Raw genomic sequence first — 21685 nt, 5'->3', positions numbered from 1 at the left:
TGAATTCAGTTCCCAGCAACCTTGCCTGGTGGGGGTCACAAGCATCTGTACCTCCGGCTGCTGAAGATCCTGTGCCTCTGCGGGAGCACCTGCATTCACATGTGCATACCCATATACAGACAGACAGGCAGACACATACACACACACTCACACATGTAATTAAAAATAAGTCTTCTGTTAAAACACAGAAGGTGTTTAAAATTCTTTGTTTCCCACAATTAAATCATTATGTTTCTTTTTTGTTAAGATTTTGTTTTTAACTATGGGTAGATGAGGGGAGGCAGTATGCACCATGTGGGTGCAATGCCCACAGAGGCCACAGAGGGCACTGGATTTCCTTACAGTTGAAATTACTATGCAGTTATAATCCACCCACCATTGGTGCTGGCAACTGAACTCAGGTCCTCTGCACAAGCAGTATCCCCTCTTAACCACTGAGCCATTATGTTTCTACAAGAGCAGAAAACTATGTGTACAGGGAGAAAAGAAAAACAACAAAGCAACAACAACAGAAACACATCAGTGCATAACATATGATAGTCCTAAATCTGCATTGAAACATTTCAAGCAGAATGTCACATTGCATGATGCAACAGTATGTACACTGCAAAATGCTTTTGTCTTGTGTTCAGAACCAAGGCTACAGTGAAGTCATACAACGCAGCACGGGTAAGCACTGCCAAAAACACCGCCGACATTTGATGTAAGGAACCCAGCTGTGGCTATTCTGAGACCAGAGGACAGATGTCAAGAAAGCTTCCAAAACAACATGCACATGGATCGACTCATGCTCAGAGTGCTAATATCGGCAACTCACGAAAACTGTCTTCCTAATGAACATCTATTCTGTAAGCACAAAAGAGGGACAAGCTGAGTATAAAACAAAACAGCTACAACTGACCTTCTAAACAAGACACTCTTCATCTCAGGAAGAAGATGACATGGGAACAAGACAAACAGCACAAGCCATGATCCTGGGAGAAATCAAGTCATCTTGGACTTCATCTTTTTCATCTACAAAAAAGAAAATTCCTATTTCAAGAATAATTAGATAAAATATGACTATATTTTTTTCAAGTAGCACATTGAGACTCACTAGGTCTTGAAATTAATTTAGTGGGTCACAACTAGCCACACATACACACGTACCAGAACGCAGGTGGCTTCCAAGAGAGAGGTGAGTAAACAGAAGACATCACACAGGAGCCCCCCACCCCCAGGGACTGGGGATGTTCTGTTTGATCTGATGTGGCTAAAGGTACGGGCTTAATTTATGAAAAGTCACTGTGAAATTACCATGAGTGGACATTTCTGCACATCTGTTAGAGTTCAACAAGGATTTACAGAAAGAGTAGATACGATAAAATCAAAGAGCAGCAAACTTTGACATGTTCACAGATTACTGTTTTGTTTTTGGTTTTTTTTTTGGTTTTTCTTTTTTTTTGGTTTTTCGAGACAGGGTTTCTCTGTGGCTTTGGAGCTTGTCCTGAAACTAGCTCTGTAGACCAGGCTGGTCTCGAACTCACAGAGATCCGCCTGCCTCTGCCTCCCGAGTGCTAGGATTAAAGGTGTGCACCACCATCGCCCGGCCAGATTACTGTTTTGTAGCAGGGATGTGGTGACACCTTTAATTACAGCACTCAGGAGGCAGAGGCAGGCAGACCTCTGAGTTCGAAGCCAGCCTGGTCTACAGAGAATTTCAGGACAGCCAGCAAAGTATTGTTTTGTGAAGCTTTTATTCCCAATTCACATGAACATGGAAGCTGACACACACAGATGAAAACCCTAGTGTTGGGGCCAACAAGGATGACGGGGCAGAAAAAAGACACCCTTTTAACAATGAAAATCTTGAGTTTGAGGGTATAGTTCAGTGGAAGAGCACTCGGGTAGCATATGCTAGGCCCTGGGTGTGACCTGCAGCACCACACTAAACCCCTGCATGATACACTCTGAAGAACAGCTTTTCCCGTTGCCCGTATTCACTGTGAGGCTCACCTGTACCAAATGTACTCTTTTAGAAGCCTACTTCCCTGAATAATCCTCAGAAGAACAACAACCAATAAGGCAAAGGTTCTGTTTGAAGACAAACTCCCAATAGGGTTCAAGGACTTTCTAAAAAGAGCATCAGTGATAGACAAATGGGAAACTAAAGAGCATCAGTGATAGACAAATGGGAAATCCTGTCTCGGAGATATAAACCAGATTACTAACAACTAAAGGCCAGTCAGCACGGGCCTCAATGTCCTCAAAGTTACCACACAACTGGGGAGCCCGGAGCAATGTCAGGCTAAGAGGAAGAGTGGCGGTTTAGTGGTCCCACCATTCCCTCCCCCTGGAGTGAACAAAAATACCTAAGTCAATGTCACCAGTGATGTATATCTTAAGAGGGCATTTCATTTAATTCTATGTTTTGAATTTATATTTAATAAACTCAGTTAATGTGAGACATTTTGGTAAATTTTAATTGGAAATAATATTAAAATTTTACCTACTAACCTACCCAGGAAGAATAATTAATGTGCAAAATTACATTTTTATCAACTTGGGTTTTTTTGGTTTTTTTTTTTTTTTTTGGTTTTTTGAGACAGGGTTTCTCTGTGGCTTTGGAGCCTGTCCTGGCACTAGCTCTTGTAGACCAGGCTGGTCTCGAACTCACAGAGATCCGCCTGCCTCTGCCTCCCGAGTGCTGGGATTAAAGGCGTGCGCCACCACCGCCCGGCTCAACTTGGGTTTTTAATTACTATTCTGTGGTATATCCAAACACTGAATATTTGAACTGCTTGATTTTATTTATTTCTTATCTCCTAAGCACTTTTAAATAAAATACTTGGTGTGTTAATTAAGCATTAACACATATTTACCTGGTACTTCAGCACTAAAATAAAACACTGACGGGCCAATTTTCTCTGTGCTTCACACCACCTTCCTCACTAACTCCTCCCTAAATCCCAGGCCTGCTTCTCACTGCCCAAGCAGTTGTTAATCTTCACAGCTGATTTAGCACCAACTCAACCTCAACCTCCTGATACTGGGTCCAGCCATCTGAAAGGAGTCCATGACCAAGTCTGCAAGAAAGTCAGGCCTGTGAGTCCAACACACACACGGCGGCTGCAGAAATCTAAGAGGCAAACCTAAGACCATCTGCTGAGAAGATGGCAGGAGATGCCACCCAGTGGAGATGTGGACAGTGATATCCACAGAAGCAGAGGAAGATGGTATAGAAATGGCTGGAGGGTCCTGAGAGTTTGACAGAGAGGCTGGGGCTCTGTGGACCTCATTTCACACTGCCCCAGGATGCTCCGCTTCCACAGTATGCAAGCCTCAAGAACTCTAGGCGCTGACTTTTTTGGAGTTAATCATGTATCCTGCTACATTACTGCAAGTGTTTATGAGTTGTAGAAGTTCCTTGGTAGAATTTTTGGGATCACTTATGTAAACTATCGTATCATAGCGAACAGTGAGAGTTTGACTTCTTTTCCAATTTGTATCCCCTCGATCTCCCTTTGGTGTCTTATTGCTCTAGCAAGAACCCCAAGAACTATACTGAATAGATATGGAGAGAGTGGACAACCTTGTCTTGTTCCATGGGGGAAGCAATGCATTTCTGAGCATTTATTTACAGAAGCACCCAGGCCATTAGTCCAGTCGGGCTTTACAGCGTGTTCTTCTGTCCTTCAATTTCCTGTCAGTTAGTCTTTACAACAAAAAGCTCTGATCACTGGCAAGTAGGACTTTTCTAAGAACACTCCTCCATCAGAAGCTACAGAATATATCTGGCTACCTCTATGAGAGCACAATTACTATCTCATTCCATTAATTCAATCCAGGCTGAAACTGCTCCATTATTGTTTTGGTAATAATGGAGATTGAACCCAGGGCCTGACCACAGATCTATATCATTCCCCAGTCCTTAATGCTCTATATCACTCCTTTGCCACTTCCTATAAAGACAAACTTACCCTACTCAACTATTTGGTTCAATGTGATGACTAGTGTTAGGTTAACCTGACACAAGCTAGGTCATTTTGGAAGAGGGAATCTCAAATCAAGAAAATGCCCCCTTGCCAGGCAGTGGTGGTGCACGCCTTTAATCAATCCCAACACTCAAGGAGCAGAGGATCCCTGTGAGCGCCAGGTCAGCCTGCTCTACAGAACTAGTTCCAGGACAGCCAGGGCTACACAAAGAACTCTGTCTTGGATGGACAGAGGGAGGGACGGAGGGAGAGGGAGAGAGAAGAGAAAAGAGAATGCCTCCATCAGATTGGCCTGTGTGCATTTTCTTGATTGCTGACTGAAGTGGAAGAGCCCAACTCACTGTAAACAGTGCTCTCCCTGGGCTGGAATTCCTGGGTACTATATACAAAAGCAGGCCAAACAAGCCAGAAGGAAAAAACTTCTTCATGGCCTCTATATCAGCTCCTGCCTCCAGGTTCCTGCCTGACTTCCCTCAGTTATGGAGTGTGACCAGAGTTGTAAGCAGAAATAAATCCTCCCCAGTTGTTTTTGGTCATGATATTTAATGACAATAAGAGAGCCCTAATTACAGATTCAACGCAATGCCCATCAAAATCTCAGCAAAATTCTTCAAAGACCTCGAAAGAATGGTACTCAACTTCATATAGAAAAGCCAAAACCCCAGAATAGCCCAAACAATCATGTACAATAAAAGAACTTCTGGAGGCATCACAATCCTTGACTTCAAACACTACTACAGAGCTACAGTACCGAAAAGAGCCTGGTATTGGCATAACAGTCAGGAGGACCAATGGAACCGAACAGAAGACCCGGATATCAATCCACACATCTTCGAACACCTGATCTTTGATAAAGAAGCAAAAAATATGAAATGGAAAAAAGAAAATATATTTAACAAGTGGTGCCGGCATAACTAGATATAAACATGTATAAGAAAACATGAAAATAGACCCATATCTATCACCATGCACAAAACTCAAGTCCAAATGGATCAAAGACCTCAACATAAAAGCCAACCACACTGAACCTTATAGAAGAGAAAGTGGGAAGTACACTTGAACGCATTGGCACAGGGAACCACTTCCTAAATAGAACCCCAGCAGCACAGACACTGAGAGAAACAATTAATAAATGGGACCTCCTGAACCTGAAAAGCTTCTGTAAAGCAAAGGACACGGTCAACAAGACAAAAACAGCAGCCTACAGAATGGGAAAAGATCTTCACCAACCCCACATCAGACAGAGGTCTGATCTCCAAAATATACAAAGAACTCAAGAAATTGGACACCAAAAGATCACATAATCCAATAAAAAAGAAATGGAGTACAGACCTAAACAGAGAACTCTCAAGAGAGGAATCTAAAATGGCTGAAAGACACTTAAGGAAATGTTCAACATCCTTAGTCATCAGAGAAATGCAAATCAAAACAATTCTGAGATTCCATCTTACACCTGTAAGAATGGCAAGATCAAAACACTGGTGACAACTTATGCTTGAGAGGATGTTGGGTAAAGAGAACACACCTCCATTGCTGGTGGGAGTACAAACTTGCACAGCAGTTTTGGAAATCAGTACGGCGATTTCTCAGAAAATTAGGAAGCAACCTACCTCAAGACCCATCAATACACTTTGGGTGGGTGTGGGTGGGTGGGTGTGTATACATATATACATATATATCCAAAGGATGCTCAATTGTGCCACAAGGACATGTGTTCAACTATGTTCATAGCAGCATTATTTGTCATAGCCAGAAACTGGAAACAACCTAAATGACCTTCGACCGAAGAATGGATAAGGAAAATGTGGTACATTTACATAATGGAGTACTACACAGTGGAAAAAATGACATCTTGAAATTTGCGGGCAAATGGATGGATCTAGAAAACATTATACTAAGTGAGGTAACCCAGACCCAGAAAAACAAATATCAAATGTGCTCACTCATAAGTGGCTTTTAGACATAGAGCAAAGAAAAAAACAGTCTACAATTCAATCTCAGAGAACCTAGACCACAATGAGGACCCTAAGTGAGACTTACATGGATCTAATCTACATGGGAAGCAGAAAAAGACAAGATTTCCTGAGTAAATTGAGAATTTGGGGATCGCAGGGGAAGGCAGAAGGCAGGGGAGAAAAAAAGGGGGAATGGAAAAAAATATATAGCTCAAGAAAAACAATAAAAAAATAAGAGCATCCAACTCACATACATATGCTTTTGTGTTTAAAGAACAAAAATTAAATGTATAGAAACTTTAAAGAAAACTACTGGAGGGCTGGAGAGATGGCTCAGTGGTTAAGAGCATTGCCTGCTCTTCCAAAGGTCCTGAGTTCAATTCCCAGCAACCACATGGTGGCTCACAACCATCTGTAAAGAGGTCTGGCGCCCTCTTCTGGCCTTCAGGCATACAGGCAGAATATTGTATACATAGTAAATAAATATTTAAAAAAATATTTAAAAAAAAAAAAGAAAAAGAAAACTACTGGAGCTGAGGAGGTGGCTCAGTGATAAAGGTGTTGCTACCAAGTCTTACAGTGTGAGTTTGAGTCCCTGAAAACCACATGATGGAAGGAAAGAACTGATTTCAACAAGTGATCCTATGATCATATACACACCATTGCTCAACCCCATACATAAATGTAAAAAAAATAAATAAAATTTATATGTGCATGAATGTACGCATGTGTTAGTGTGGCAGCTTGTATATGTTTGCATATGTGTATATACATATGTGAAGGCCAGAGGTCAACTTCAAATGTCATTACTAAGGAGTCATTTGCTTTGTTTTTGAGACAAGCCTGTCGTAAGCCTGGAACTTGAGTAAGCTAGGCTGGCTGGCTTCAGAGTCATCTGTCTGCCTCCATAGATGTAGATTACAAGATGTGCCACCATGTCTAGCTTGTTTGGATGGGTTCTGGGTACCAAACTCAGTTCCTCATGCTCATGTAGCTAGCAAATTGATGGTTAAGCTATTAGGGATGTCCCTGTCCCTAAAATAAACTTATGAACTTGGTTAAATGTTTGATTTGTATATCTACTTTATTCACCTATATATCCAGAGTCAGGTAAAAATTTCTCTAGAGAAAATAGGTAGCTTGTTCTAAAGTATGTTTCATGTGGAGAAGGAAAGTGCCTCAGAACAATTAATAAGCCACCATTCCCAGTCCACTGTTCAGATGGCAAATTGGTACAGCACTGCAGTATAAACCAGGCAAGCCAACCCCCAAGTCTGCATTGTCCTTGCCAGGCTAAAACACTTCCCTTGAAAATCAAGAAGCAAGTGAAGGAAAGATTACAAACACACTGTGGAAACTATGAACTTCCTGTAGAAGGAAATGCATCAATTGTATCAAAGGCTTAAACAATGGACATCCTTTTCTGGGTCAGTAATTCTAAACAAAAGAATCTGCCATGGAGATCATGCATGAATAAGAGTTTAGTGCTGTATTTTTTTTTAACCACAACTCTCATACATCGTGACTTACAATAGCCAAATATTTAAAAACAATTTAAATTAACTAGTTTAATAGACTAAGGCTCAGCACACAACACAATGGCCTATTGCTATTAAAATGATGGGTGCTGGGGCTGGAGAAATGGTCAAGTGGTCAGAGTACTTCCTGCTCTAGAAGAAGACTGAGTGTGGTTCCTAGCACCTATACAGCAGCTCATAACCTCCTATAACTCCAGTTTCAGGGCATCCAACACCCTCTTCTGGCTTCTGCAAATTCCTACACTAATTTCTTTAGGTAACTACACATAAAAATAATAATCTTTTTAAGTTAAAAAAAAAAAGAACATGGGCGGTGGTGGCGCACGCCTTTAATCCCAGCACTCAGAAGGCAAAGGCAGGCGGATTTCTATGAGTTTGAGACCTGCCTGGTCTACAAGGGCTAGTTCCAGGATAGGCTCCAAAGCTACAGAGAAACACTGTCTAGAAAAAACAAAAAACAAAACAACAACAACAACAAAAAAAAAACCAATAGTGATGGCCAGCAAGATAGCTCATAAAGGAATGGTACCAGTTACCAAGCCTAGCGGCCAAAATTAAGTCTTCAGAACCCACACAAAAAGAAAGGAAAAAAAAAAAAAAAGTTCAAGTTCCATAAACTGACCTCTGCCACATACACACAAATAAATAAATATAATAAAAAATATTTTTAAGGATGCTAAGGAGCTCAAGAGATGCCTCAATGGTTAAGAGCACTGGCTGCTCTTCCAGAGGACTCAGGTCCAGTTCCCAGAGTTGACATAACAGCTCACAGCCTTTTGTAACTCCAGTTCCAAGGAAACTGACACCCACTTTGGGCCTCTGCAGGCATCAGTCACACATATGGTACTCAGATATATACATGCAGGCAAAGCGCCCGCACACAAAAATAAACAAGTTAACTAAATCTTTAAAAAAAAAATACTGAGCTAAAAATCCCAATATTCAAATCCTATTTTTAGAAAAATGGGGAAAACATGGGTCATAAAGCAGCTGTATACACAGAATGCAAGAATGTATAAAATGTTCAAAATGAAATGACATAATATATCAAAATATTAACAGTGGTACCTAAGCAGCAGAATTAAGAATTAATTAATTTCTGTCATTCTTTTTGGTGCTTCTACAGTAAGTATCTTTATCTTCATCTGTTTCTTCATAACCATGAACACATTTGAAACACTGTTTACAAAGAACCTTAAGGGCACTGGCTTCCATCAGCACAAAGGGGAAGGCTGTCAAATTACTCATGGCTGCTGGTTCAGTCACACAGCTACCTGCACAGGGGCTGAACCATGTTTGGGTCTCTCATGGGTCCACAGACAGATTTTATTCTGACATGTGTACATTCATTTGTTTCTACAGTACAGGCCTGGATCATTTCCAGTGAGAAAGTGGGATTTAAACAAGACAAAGTGGCAGAAGATGACAACAAAAGATATTTCAGAGGTTGGAACCAAGGACCAAGATCAATGACGCAGAGGCGCCCAGCAGGAGGAGGCACCAGGGAGAGAGAAAGGAGTCTATGCCTTTGTTCCATAATTCACAGGGTAACTGCAGAAGGCCTAGAAGAAGCAGAGCACAGCTGGACTACAACAGCAGGCACTGAGAGCCCATCCTGAAGAGCTAGACGAGACTCAGTGGGAGAGAGTTTACAAAGGTAAAGGCTTCAAGTCCCAAACTACTGGAAATGTGCCAGGGCTGCAGGTGAAATCCAGGAAACGCTTGGTTAGAGCCTGAGTCCTAAACTGGGCAGAGGAGCAGAAGAGATACACAAGACTAACAGATTTCTTTCTAATAATTTAGAATTTAGTGTGTGTGTGTGTGTGTGTGTGTGTGTGTGTGTGTGTGTGTGTGTGTGTGTGTGAATGTGAATCCACAAGACTAATTAGGACACAAGATGGGGAAGACACAGCTCTGAGTCACTAGTGGGGGTGGGGAAGAGTCCATGACAGGCATCTCTCCATATCAAAGATTCAAAAACAATCCATGGATCCCAGGACCCAAAGACTTTTTCCAATTCTCAATCAAGTCTTCAGGAACACTCAAGATGACTCTGGAGAGACCCTATTGCAAAGAGGTTGATGCCACAGGCACCAAATCGAAAGGACATCTGATCTTGGCAAGACAGAGCACCTTTCCACAGGTGCCAGCCCTCAGGAGCTTACAGCTTACCATGGAAGGGGGTGTGTTTCTGGGGAAACACAGGCAGGAGGAAGGAGCCTCACAGTAACCCTTCCCTCAAATCCTGACCCAGCACGCACTGCCACTTAAAATAACACGATAAAATTTAACTTTTTGAGGTCACTTTGTGGATCCAATGCCATCCCTACTGTTGGATAAACACAAGGTCAAAGATCAGCAATGGGCACAAAGAAGGTGAGGGTGGGGGTGGGGGTGTGACCACTTCCCCACACAGCTACTACAGAGCCAGACTTGGGAAGCAGAAACTCTGCTTAATGCCAGGAACAAATCAGTATTCATTTAACAAGACTCTGGCAAACTTAATTGTCAAGAGCCAAGTCCTTCCAAACTGGAGGAGTGGCGGAGTGGCTGGACTTTTCTAACCCCACAGCCTTTTGCGCCAGTGGAGGACTAGCGTTGTCAGCACAGAAGCAGGTAAACAAGCTCTATGAAGGAATCTGCTCAGGCTACACAAGCCCAGAATGCAAGCAATTAGGAAAACTAGACACATGGACAAGATGCTTTCAAACAATCCAAAGAATGATTATTTGTACGGTGAAATGTATGACAGGGATTCACTTTGAGTTTTTCAACTGGGTACAGTGGCACATGCCCATAATCTCAGCACTCAGGAAGCAGAAGCACAACGATCAAGGGTTCGGGGCTAGCTTGAATTCCATGAGATCTTGTCTCAAAACACTGACGGCTTGACCTGCGAGACGGTGACCTGAGTTCAAACACAAAGAGAAGTGGAAGGAGAGCACTGATTCACAAAACTTTCCCCCAACCTACACAGAGAGAGAGAGAGAGAGAGAGAGAGGGATGGAGGGAGGGAGGGAGAGAGAGAGAGATTTTTTTTTCAGGGCTAGGGGTATAGAATACACACACAATAATTTTTAATTTTTTAAGGGCTAGCAATATAGAATATTTGAAGTAGCAACCATTATGGCCTGGGTTTAACCCCATGCACAACCAAAAACAAAAACAATTGTTTAAATCAGGAAAAAAAATCACTAGAAATCAAATAGATATAGAGTCTGTGATATAGGTGGGTCAGTTGGTAGACAATCTACCTAGCATGTAGGTTCCAGCCCACAGCTGACTGAAGAGAGAATGTTCTGGGACCTGCTGACATTGATGACTGACGATGCTAGACCACACAGTCCTAATGCTTAGTCATGCCCGGACAGCACTTGCTCTAGGCCTCACACACTGCCCTGAATGGAGTTCTTTGGTGGCCAAGCCAAACAGGGAGCTCTACTCAAAGATGCCCCAGGTGGCTACTCTTAGGGCTGGACTTCAAAATATATAAATCAGAGAACCAATAACTGAGAATTGCCTTCTGTCTGTCTGTCTGTCTCTCTCTCTCTCCTCGTTATTGTTTTTTCTTCTTTTGTTTTGTTTCTCCAGACAGGGTTTCTCTATGCAACAGCCCCGGCTGTCCTGGAACTCACTGTGTAGACCAGGTTGGCCTCAAACTCACAGAGATCTGTCTGCCTCTGCCTCCCCAGTGCTGGGATTAAATACCTGTGCCGCCGCCACCACCCAGCCTGGAGAGGCTTTCCTGACCAGGAATAGAACCCAGGCAAGAGAGGTGAAAGTGTAAATCCTAATAGCCACTAGACCAAGAGGGAGTGCAGTATTTTTTCTTTAAAAAAAAAAAAAGTTCGCCAGGCGATGGTGGCTCACACCTTTAATCCCAGCACTCAGGAGGCAGAGGCAGGTGGATCTCTGTGAGTTCGAGACCAGCCTGGTCTACAAAGCTAGTTCCAGGACAGGCTCCAAAGCCACAGAGAAACCCTGTCTCGAAAAAACAACAAAAAAAAAAAGTTCTCACACTCACACACGCACTAAAACCTCACTTGCTTTTATATTTTACGTTTTAAAAGATGATTTTGTAATCTTTTTTTTAAATATTTATTTATTTATTTATTATGTATACAATATTCTGTCTGTGTGTATGTCTGCAGGCCAGAAGAGGGCACCAGACCTCATTACAGATGGTTGTGAGCCACCATGTGGTTGCCGGGAATTGAACTCAGGACCTTTGGAAGAGCAGGCAATGCTCTTAACCACTGAGCCATCTCTCCAGCCCCTGCAATCTTTTATTTATAACTACATAAGAAAATCAGGCCTCAAGTGGTGGCATATCCCTTTAATCCCAGCACTCAGGACGCAGAGAATCTTTGAGTTCAAGGTCATCCTGGCCTTCACATTGAGTTCTGGAGCAGCCAGGACTATATAGTCTCAACTCTGTCCCAAAAAACATAAAGGAATTAAAAAACAACAACAAAAAAAAACAGATAAAATTTAGGCTTTTTTTTCCAAACCAAAACTCATCAGTATAGGAACTCCTAAAGACTGTAAATTAATGCATTAATTCTATATCCTTAAAGGCAGCATTATGCAATATGAGAGAAAAAAGTTAAATGACTTCACACTATCAACCAATCTACATCTAATAGCTAAGTTACTTTTAAAAATATACAAATGCGAGACCAGCCTGGTCTACAGAGCAAAGTTCCAGAACCGGCTCCAAAGCTACAGAGAAACCCCGTCTCAAAAAACCAAAAAGAAACAAAGAAAGAAGAAAAACATACAAATGCATGACATAGTTTTTTTTTTAATAAGATCAGTTTTGTGGGAAAAGTCATTTCCAGCAGTAATAAATGGGGAAGTAACTGAGTCTTTAAAATAAAACAATATTGTTTTACCAGCATAAATACCAGCAAGATGGCTCAATGGGTAAAGATGTTTACTGCCAACCCAACAACCTGAGTGCAATCTCCAGGGTTCAAGAAGCAGAAGGAAAGAGCCTGCTCCTGCAAGTTATCCTCTGACCTTCACAGGTGCCAATGCACGTCTCACATAGGGATGGTTCAGTAGTTAACAGCATTGGTTGCTCTGCCAGAGGACCAGGGTTCAGTTCCTAGCGCCCACATGGTTGCTCACAATCATCAATAATTCCAGTTCCGGGGGATCTGATGCCCTCTTCTGACTCCGTGGGCACACATGTAGTACATAAACATGCATTCATGCAAAACACTGACACATTTAAAATAATCTTTTTTAATTATAAAAATAAAAATAAATAACGTAATTCTGCTTCTGAAAACCTAGTTACAGATCTTAAAATAAAATTTCAGTAGTTTAGTCTCAAAATCTACCAAAAAAACATTTTTAATTATTTAGGAGAGTCTTGAAGTTTATCATAGCTAATGCTATGGAAGGAGGATAACTACAACCCAGACCAGGAGGCACAAGCCTGTCGCCTGCCTATTCTCAGGGTGCTGAAGCAGGAGGAACTCAACTTCAAAGCCAGCCTAGTCCACATAATGACAGAGAAAGTAAAAGTAACAAGAGGGTTGGAGATATGGCTCAGTGGTAGAGCACTTGCTTAATGTTTAAAGCCCTGGGATCCACTTTCCTGGTACCAAGGAGACAAAGACTGCACATGCTAACACCTAGTGTTCTTTCTACAATTAAAGTGTGTCATCTGAGCACTGAAAAGTTTAGCAAGGAAATGAACTCAAAACAGGTCACAAAAGGCCAAGCATTATTCTAAACATAACTTGAAGGTTTAAACACATGGCAAGACAAAAAATAATACTAATTTAAATCCTTTAAAAATCTACTTTAACAAGCAGCCACAGTAGCTGACGTGTTCTTACAATGCACCATACTGTCTTAGTGTATACCCTGTGTATACACTGAACCCAGTCAAATGACTGGAAGAAGCCCATGCAATTTCACCATCTATAGTTTAGGGCTTGATGAACTGACTTATAGAAGTGGTAAAGTGGCAGAGCCCAGGCACAAGGTAGATTGTCTACAGATAAAACTTGAATTCTCCTTTCTAGTCAGGTGAGGCATACACCTATAATACCAGCCCCAGGAAGACAGAGACAGAAGGACTTCCAATTCAAGACCAGCCTGCGCTACACACAAGCAAGTCTGAAGCCGGCCTGTGTACTGGTAGGGAACACAAGACCCCGTTTCAAAATAAATCAATAGATAGACAGGTAGAGCAATAAATAACTTGCTGCCTATCTATACTAACTTCATCCATCTAGAATGGAACTTTGAAACAACTAAAGCTGTAATTTTCACACCATTTCAGCATCTAAGTAGAGCGAAAACCCAGAGCCTTACATTTAAGTACATAACAACAATCTCCTGAAATGACAAACCAATCGTTTTCAGTATTTTGGTCCAGGTTTTATCCTTTTTCTTCCTAAACTATGCTGAGAAAACATGACGAGGCAGCGCAGACTCTGCTAAAGCTAACTTCCAGGGGTCTTAGTCTGGCAACTGCTTTGGGACTCTAGATTCCAGAGAACATTTCCTTTATTAGCAACGTGCTTTGAGAATTCCATTCTAGGATGCTAAATATATCAAAATACCTCCTGACCTTTATAAACACATTCTCCAGATTATTTTGATAGTGGTGATTGTCTATTAACAAGACAGATTTGCAAACACAGTTTAGCAACTGCAGCATTTAGAGGAATCTTTCAAGATTGCCCCTTAAAAAACTGACCTGAAAACTGTTCTTTGGATTCTTGAAATATGAAGTAACAGAGTTCAAATTCCACAATTCGTTTCCTTAAAAAGGCACAGACACATAAATAAAAACAAATCTTTTTTAATTTTTTTTTTAAGCCAGGCAGTGGTGGTGCATGCCTCTAATCCCAGCACTCCAGAGGCAAAGGCAGGTGGATTTCTGTGAGTTCAAGATCAGTCTGGTCTACAAAGCAAGTTCCAGGACATCCTGTTACAAAGAGAAACTCTGTCTCAGAAAAAAAAAAAAAATCACTACATATATTATTCATCAAAAGAAAATAATGTATCTTTAAATGTTTCCTAATGTACTTTTTGTTAGAAATATTTTTTATTTTTAAAATCCCATTTTATTCTATTAAAATAATTTTTTATATATTTTTATTTTATTAAAAAAATCCCATTATGATTTAGATATAATAAACAATCATTACCCTGCATGAGCTAATTGCCTACAACAATCTTTTGAACAGAATGCATAACTGCTATATTTTAGGGAGCATACACCTAGCAGACCTCACAACCACAAGCCTCCTCCATGACACGCGCGCTTTAAAAGCACTTGTAATTACTAAGGCTGGACAGCTCCTCAGACCTTCTCTATGTAAAATATGGATGTGAATGGAAGAATTCAATAATGCTTGGGAAATGGAGCCAAAAAGCTGGGCAGTGAGTGTAGAAACTGCTTCACCCGCTAACATCACGGACGTTTTATCTTATCTAGTTATTATAGTTAAGGGGGGGGTGTTGCTATAGTCCACCAGATTAGGCTCCCCACTCCACCCCCCCCAAAAAAACAAAGTTTCTCTATATAGCCCTGGCTGTCCTGGAATTTGCTCCATAGACCAAGCTGGTCTCACTCAGAGGACTCAAGAAATCCACCTGCCTCTGCCTTTGCTGGGACCTAATGGTGCAGCCCAACACTCCACTCCTCTAGGCCTTCTTTCTTCTCCCACTTCTCCTACCTCCTGGGTCCAGAACCCCCACTAACTAGACATGGGCTCACAGTGTAGCCTTCAAACTCACCAGCGAGGATCCAGGGCCAATCTACCATACTCAAGGGGGAGGATTAGAGATTTGTAAATTCTGTCTGCAAGACACTCGGAAATCTGGACCTAACTTTCTCCAAAGGGATAGAGCTCTCCTCTGCTGACCACACTGTCTACAGTAGTAACAAAGTTATCGACGCCCTTTATCTTTCATCTGAAACATTCTTCCTGGTAAAATTGCTGTTGGTGTACTGTCACTAAAGCTTATGCCTATTTCCTTCCTGATGTCCTCTCTAACCACTTTAAACACAGTCAAAAGGTACAAGCTGGCTGGACGGTTCATGCCTTTAACTCTAGCACAGGTAGGCAGAGATGGATGACGTCCAAGCCAGCAAGCAGGGCTTCATGGAGAGATTCTGTCTAAAACCAAACAAAAGTTCAGAGGAAAAATGTAAGCTTGATGTAAAAAACAAAAAAAAAAAAAAAAACGGAAAGGGGAGGTGATACTAAGCCGGGCATGATGGTCCACACCTTTCATTCCAGCACTTGGAAGGCAGGATCTCTAGGCTCGAGCCCAGACTGATCTATTGAGCGAGTTCCAGGCCAGCCAGGGCTACAACACCAAGAAAGCCTATCTCGGACAAACAAAAAGATATTAAACCTTGTCAACTATTAATCAGAGGAAACGCGGCAGATGCTGCAATATCGAACACAGGCTAGAAACCGTCAGAAGAACCCTTATTTCCGTATCAGCTTGTGGGCCTAAGAAAGCATCTCCATCATTCTGGTCCAGGACCCCTCAGTCTGTTCTACACATCACCGATCCTGACCACTGCTAAGCTGAGAAGCGCAAGGCCACACAACGTCCACAGTAACATAAGCACTCTCCACCTTTCCCAACTTCTCCACACAAACCTTGCACTTTCAAAGGAACGCTCCCCACATTGGTTGTGTCCCTGCCAAAATGGCCTCCTCCTTACCTTCCTCCTTTACCCCATCAATGCCCACACTTGGCGCTGTAAACAAACCCACCATTGGGAGCACACACCTGCTCATTAACTGGACGGCACACCGCGTGAATCAAGATGCCTCCCGGATAGACCCCAACAGATTTAATGTTTTAATCATGTTCAAAATAGGATTTTAATCTCCCAGGGAACAAATGCTATGGCCTGAGTCTCCCCCACTCCCCAGTTAACGACAGCATTTTTAAAGCGAGCGGTGAGCCTACATCGCACTCACTGGGCCCCAAGCAAGGTCTGTGGGGTGTCCAGTCTCCACACCGGGAAGGCCTAGGAAAAGCGTGGGCCCCACCCCCCACCCCAGGGCTCACGCGCTACTCCCCGCGCCCGCGGACGGCTACCCCACGAGCGAAGGACGCCCGCCGACCCTCTGCGCAGCCCAGGCCCGGTGCCGAGGGCGGCTACAAAGGTCAGAGGACTAGACTGCCGGCGCCCCCCGCCCACCGCACTCAACGACGCCTCTACCTTGTCCTCCGGCAGTGCGTCCTCGCGGACAGTCCTCTGCCGTAGCTCGGTCATGCTGGGGACCAAGGCGCGACGTCACCCAGGACGAGCAGCGCGGTGGCCGCGGAGGTCGACTCAGCGCGCACGGCCTCTCCGCGGGCCCGAGCGCCTCGCAGCCCCGCAATGCCTCGCACAGTTCCTGCAGCCGCGCCGCTAGCCCAGAGCCCGGCCCCGCCCAGCACCGCCGTTGCAGCCGCCCTTGCCCGGAGAGCGGAGTCGCTGCCTCCCTGGAGGCCGCTCGCTCCTCCTCCCGGGAAGCTGTGAGCCAGCGCGCACGCGCACCGCCGCCATCTCGGCCCCGGGAGCCTAGACGCTAGGGGGCGGGGCAGCGGGAAGGAAGGGGGTGGGTGCGAGGAGAAGATGAAGGAGCTTATTGGACAGGACAGGGAGGGGGCGGGATAAGGGAGCAAAAGGAAGCAATGGGCGCTTGCGTCCTACCGCGTGTGCCCGCGCAGGATGTAACTCGTTACTGGGAGACGACAGCGCCCCCCGGCGGTCTAAACTAGCCCTCACTTGCTGCTCTCGGCCTGGAGTCCAAATGGAGAGACCAGGTGGACCTCTGAGCAGAGGGCTTCATAGCAGAGGTGAAACCCAAACTTAAGCGCAGGTTGCCTTGTCAAGCCGTGCTTAGTAAATTAGTGAGCATTGATTCTGTCTAGGCACCGAGCTCAGAAATCGCTTTGGCTGGTTTGTCTCGTTCAAATCATATGCCTTTTTTTCTTCCCAGCACAAGTGAAGAGACAAGTGGACCTGATCTATGTAGCCTGTGCCAGGGCTACACAATGAGACCCTGCCAAAGGGAGAAAAAAAAAAGACAAGCCCCACCTACTGCCTTCCATGTCCACCACAGAGGCAGGCGGGTCTTTCTTCAGCTTCCAGTCTGAGAGCCTCTCCTTTTCCTTTCTCCCAAAGAGGTAGCTGCTGCCGTGGCTCCTTTCCTCTCTGTGTGCATGTGTATGTGTGGTTTTTTTTCTTTTTTCTTTTTTTTTTTTCTTTTTTCCCACCTGCCTCTGCCTCCTTCAGCAAATCCTACCGGCCTGCGCCACCAGAACCGGCTGTATGTGTGTTTATAAATGTGTGTATCTGTGTGTATGTATGCCTGCCTTTCTCTCTCTCTCTCTCTCTCTCTCTCTCTCTCTCTCTCTCTCTCTCTCTCTCTCTCTCTCTCTCTGTTTCCCCCCCCCCCCCGTCTCCCTCTCCCTTTCCCTTCCATAACCCACTAAATAAATAAATACCCACTTTCTCTGCATGCTGTGCCTATCCCTCTCGGTCTCTCACCCACCACGCTACTCCCTGCCTGTGATCCACTGCCACTCATGGCCCGTGGGCCACTCAGGGGCTCCCTGCCCGGGACCAGCTGCCTTCAGGGACCTGCGGAATGGTCTCGTGCCCACTGCCACTGCTGCCACACGAGGGAACAGCACCGTTTTACTTAACCATTACACAAAGTATTACAAATTTCTTGTCTTAAGTCTATGTCTTGTTTTGTGCTGAAGACAGAATTCAGGCCTAGCTTATGTTAACATATTCTACGAGTAAGCTACTCCCATAATTGATTTTTAAAATGTTTCTATGGCTCCCCTACATGCCTGGCATAGCCTAAGCAGTTGATGAATGGATTTTAAACCTGTATTTAGCTGGAAGCTACAAAATACTAAGAATTAAAACCCAGTGTATTGGGAGCTGGAGAAATGGCTCAGTGGTTAAGAGCACTGCCTGTTCTTCCAAAGGTCCTGAGTTCAATTCCCAGCAACCACATGGTGGCTCACAACCATCCGTAAGATCTAGTGCCCTCTTCTGGCCTGGAGGCACACATGCAGACAGAATACTGACAATACTGTATACATAATAAATAAATAAATCTTTTTTAAAAAAACCCAGTGTATTACCAAAATCACACTGTAGTCACTGTTCCCATTAGCTGCCCCAACTCAGTAACACTAGTATTGCTCCAGCATTGCCCTGGTGAAAATCGGGGGCTCCCAGCCTTAAAACATATTGTAATCTAACAGTAAGAGGTCTTTGCAACAGGGAGGTACAGTTTCTTCTTAGCAATTTCAATCTGAGTTGTGAGTTTTCAGAAAGTATCTGAAAAAGACAAATAAATAAATGATACTGGTCTCTGACTATATTTCAATTCCTGTTAAAAACGATTCAAGTGGGGCTGGAGAGATGGCTCAGAGGTTAAGAGCACTGACTGCTCTTCTAGAGGTCTTGAGTTCAAATCCCAGCAACCACATGGTGGCTCACAACCATCTGTAATGAGATCTGGTGCCCTCTTCTGGCCTGCAGGCATACATGGAGGCTGAACACTGTGTATAAAATAAATAAATAAATAATCTTTAAAAAAAAATGATTCAAGTGAGCCAGGTGGTGGTGGCACATACCTTTAATCTCAGGACTTGGGAGGCAGAGGCAGGCAGATCTCAAGTGAGTTTATAGGCCAGCCTGGTCTACAGAGTGAGGTCCAGGACAGCTAGGTCTGTTACACAGAGAAACCCTGTCTTGAAAGAAGAAGGGGTAGGGGAGGAGGAGGAAGAAGAAGAAGAAGAATGGAGTCAAAGTGGCAGTATAACACTTAGACAAACTTCAGAAGCTCTGAACGATGAATTTTGTTTCCTTTTTAACAACCTTGCACAAATACTTAGGTGCTCTTGCTGCTCAGCTGGCTGTTGTTTTTGTTGGGTTTGGGGTTTTGTTTTATCAGATAAAAAGTGCCACTGCCGTCAGACCACAAAAGCTGTTCTTTCTTGTCTCTAAAAATAAAGCATACCGATGATAATTTTAAAATGCTTGTAAATGCTTCGAAGTCTGTGTGAGCAACAGTTGGACCAACACCATTTGTCACTGCTTTATCTATCAAAGCATCTAAAGAACTTAGAGCATCAGGTCAGAGCGACCGCATCTTTGGGACAAGTAAAGGTTACTATCCAGATGCTCTCCTTTTGGGTATCAATCATGTAGTTGAAGGGTGTTTCGTTGGTCTGTACAAACTCAGTTGTTGCATTTCAAGCCCAGTCTAATATAAGAAGGCTAGAGGGCTGGGATGTAGCTCAGTTGTTGCATTTCAAGCCCAGTCTAATATAAGAAGGCTAGAGGGCTGGGATGTAGCTCAGTTGGTAGAATGCTTGCATGGCACCCACACAGTTGGGGTTCAGTCCCCAGCACCCCACAAACTGGGTGTGATGAGGGTACACATCTGTAATACCAGTATGAGAAAGGTAGAGACAGGAGAATCAAAAGTCTGAAGACACCTTCCTCTATATAATGAGTTCAAGTCCAGTCTAGAATACGTGAGAGACCCTGTCTCAAAAACCAAAATACAGAGCTAGAGATGGCTCAAAGGTTAAGAGCACTTGTTGCTCTTGCAGAGGTTTGGCTCTCAGCGCTCACATGGCAGGCCACAACGTCTTTGACTCCAGACCTAGGACATACAATATCCTCTTCCTGCCTCTGACAGCACCAGTTGCACACACAGTACACAGACATACATGGAGATAGAATACCCATACACATAAAATAAAATAAACCAAGACCTGAACCAATTAATAGAAGTCAGAGTTATGGAATTATGAAACATGTATTCAACTAGATAATGCCTTATAATTTGACCTGAACAAAGTTCTCAATTAGCATCATCAGACCTATCCGGATCACACCAAGTAGTGAATTGAACTGGTTAACTGAACTCACACCTAAAATCAGCATTGTGGGGAGCAAGAATTCATCACTCAGACAGTTCTAGAAGTCATGCTAATAGCACTTTATGTCAGTTTTAATACCTTTCTTTCGATTGCACAAAAAATCAAAAGGAAAAAAAATCTTCCTCTTCCTCACACCTTCAATCCTTCAATCCCAGCACTTGGGAGGCAGAGGCAGCCTGGTCTACAGAATGAGTTCCAAGACAGTCAGTGCTGCATAGGAAAACCCCATCTAGAAAAACAAAACAAAACAAAAGTCTCCTCTATCCCCAGGCAAAGAATTTGCTTCCTTCACATTCTCTTATGCCTCCTCAATTCCTGGTTTCTTTTTTTTTTTCCTGCTCATTAGTCTTCCCTCTGTCTTAGTTGAGCTTTCTATTGCTGTGAAGAGACACCATGACCACAGCAACTCCCTCTTTTTTTTTGTTTGTTTGTTTGTTTGTTTTTCGAGACAGGGTTTCTCTGTGGCTTTGGAGCCTGTCCTGGAACTAGATCTTGTAGACCAGGCTGGTCTCAAACTCAGAGATCCGCCTGCCTCTGCCTCCCAAGTGCTGGGATTAAAGGCGTGCGCCACCACCGCCCGGCTTCTTTTTGTTTTTTGAAACAGGGTTTCTTTGTAGCTTTGGAACCTGTCCTGGTGTGAGCCACCACTGACTGGCAGAAATATTAGTTTTAAAAGTCATGTCATTCTTCATGTCTTATCGAATATTTGTTTAGAAAAACACAAGCAAGCAAGATCTCATAAGAATTTATCAAAGTATTTTTCTTACTGAATTTACATTCATTTGAACTTAAATTTGACAGCCCCCCCCCACTATTCTCATTTTTGTTTTTTGGGTTTTTTTTGGGGGGGGGCAGGGCAAGGTTTCTTGTAGCTCAGGCTGGCTGCAAACTTGTTACGTAGCCAGGGATGACCTCAAAGTCCTGATCCTCTTTGGCTTTGGACAGTAGGAGTGATCTTCTACTCAATGATAAAGAGTTCTTACGCAATTTTCTGGCTAGATCTCCAAGAGAGGAAAAACAAAAACAAACAAGACTGACCTAAAGAGAAATGCTGTAAACAAGACAAAGATATGTATACAAGATACCTGATTAATACTATCATATGTAAAATATTCCTTTTCTCCCCTTTGTGTCAGCCTTGGTAGATGGTCAAAGCCAACTTTAAAATCCATTACCACCCACCCTCAGTCTTCCCGTGTGCTGGAATTACAGTTGTAAACCATTCTTATCAGCTAAAATATTAAAGTTTTTAAAATTT

General features: G+C 43.3%; 1 protein-coding gene across 2 annotated transcripts in view; it reads right to left on the bottom strand.

Annotated features, from left to right (window-relative positions):
* The window catches only part of Cds2 (CDP-diacylglycerol synthase 2), a 47391-nt gene extending 30406 nt beyond the window's left edge, over nucleotides 1-16985 (bottom strand). The window contains exons 1-2 of one of the 2 annotated variants that reach the window (XM_075962255.1): nucleotides 16685-16896; nucleotides 902-1014 (exon numbers count right to left, since the gene is read on the bottom strand). Coding sequence is in view for 1 of the 2 variants with exons in the window: in XM_075962254.1 (XP_075818369.1) it covers nucleotides 16685-16738 (54 nt within the window). In the remaining variant the exon portion in view is untranslated. Of the gene's footprint in view, nucleotides 1-901; nucleotides 1015-16684 lie in introns of both variants that reach the window. The other variant, XM_075962254.1, reaches the window with a different exon arrangement.
* Nucleotides 16986-21685: the final 4700 nt, after the last annotated feature.

This window comes from Microtus pennsylvanicus, chromosome 2 (genome assembly GCF_037038515.1).
Source record: "Microtus pennsylvanicus isolate mMicPen1 chromosome 2, mMicPen1.hap1, whole genome shotgun sequence".
Classification (NCBI taxonomy): Eukaryota; Metazoa; Chordata; class Mammalia; order Rodentia; family Cricetidae; genus Microtus; species Microtus pennsylvanicus.
The sequence above is the reverse complement of the archived record's forward strand: the minus strand, read 5'-3'. Positions and strand labels throughout refer to the sequence as shown.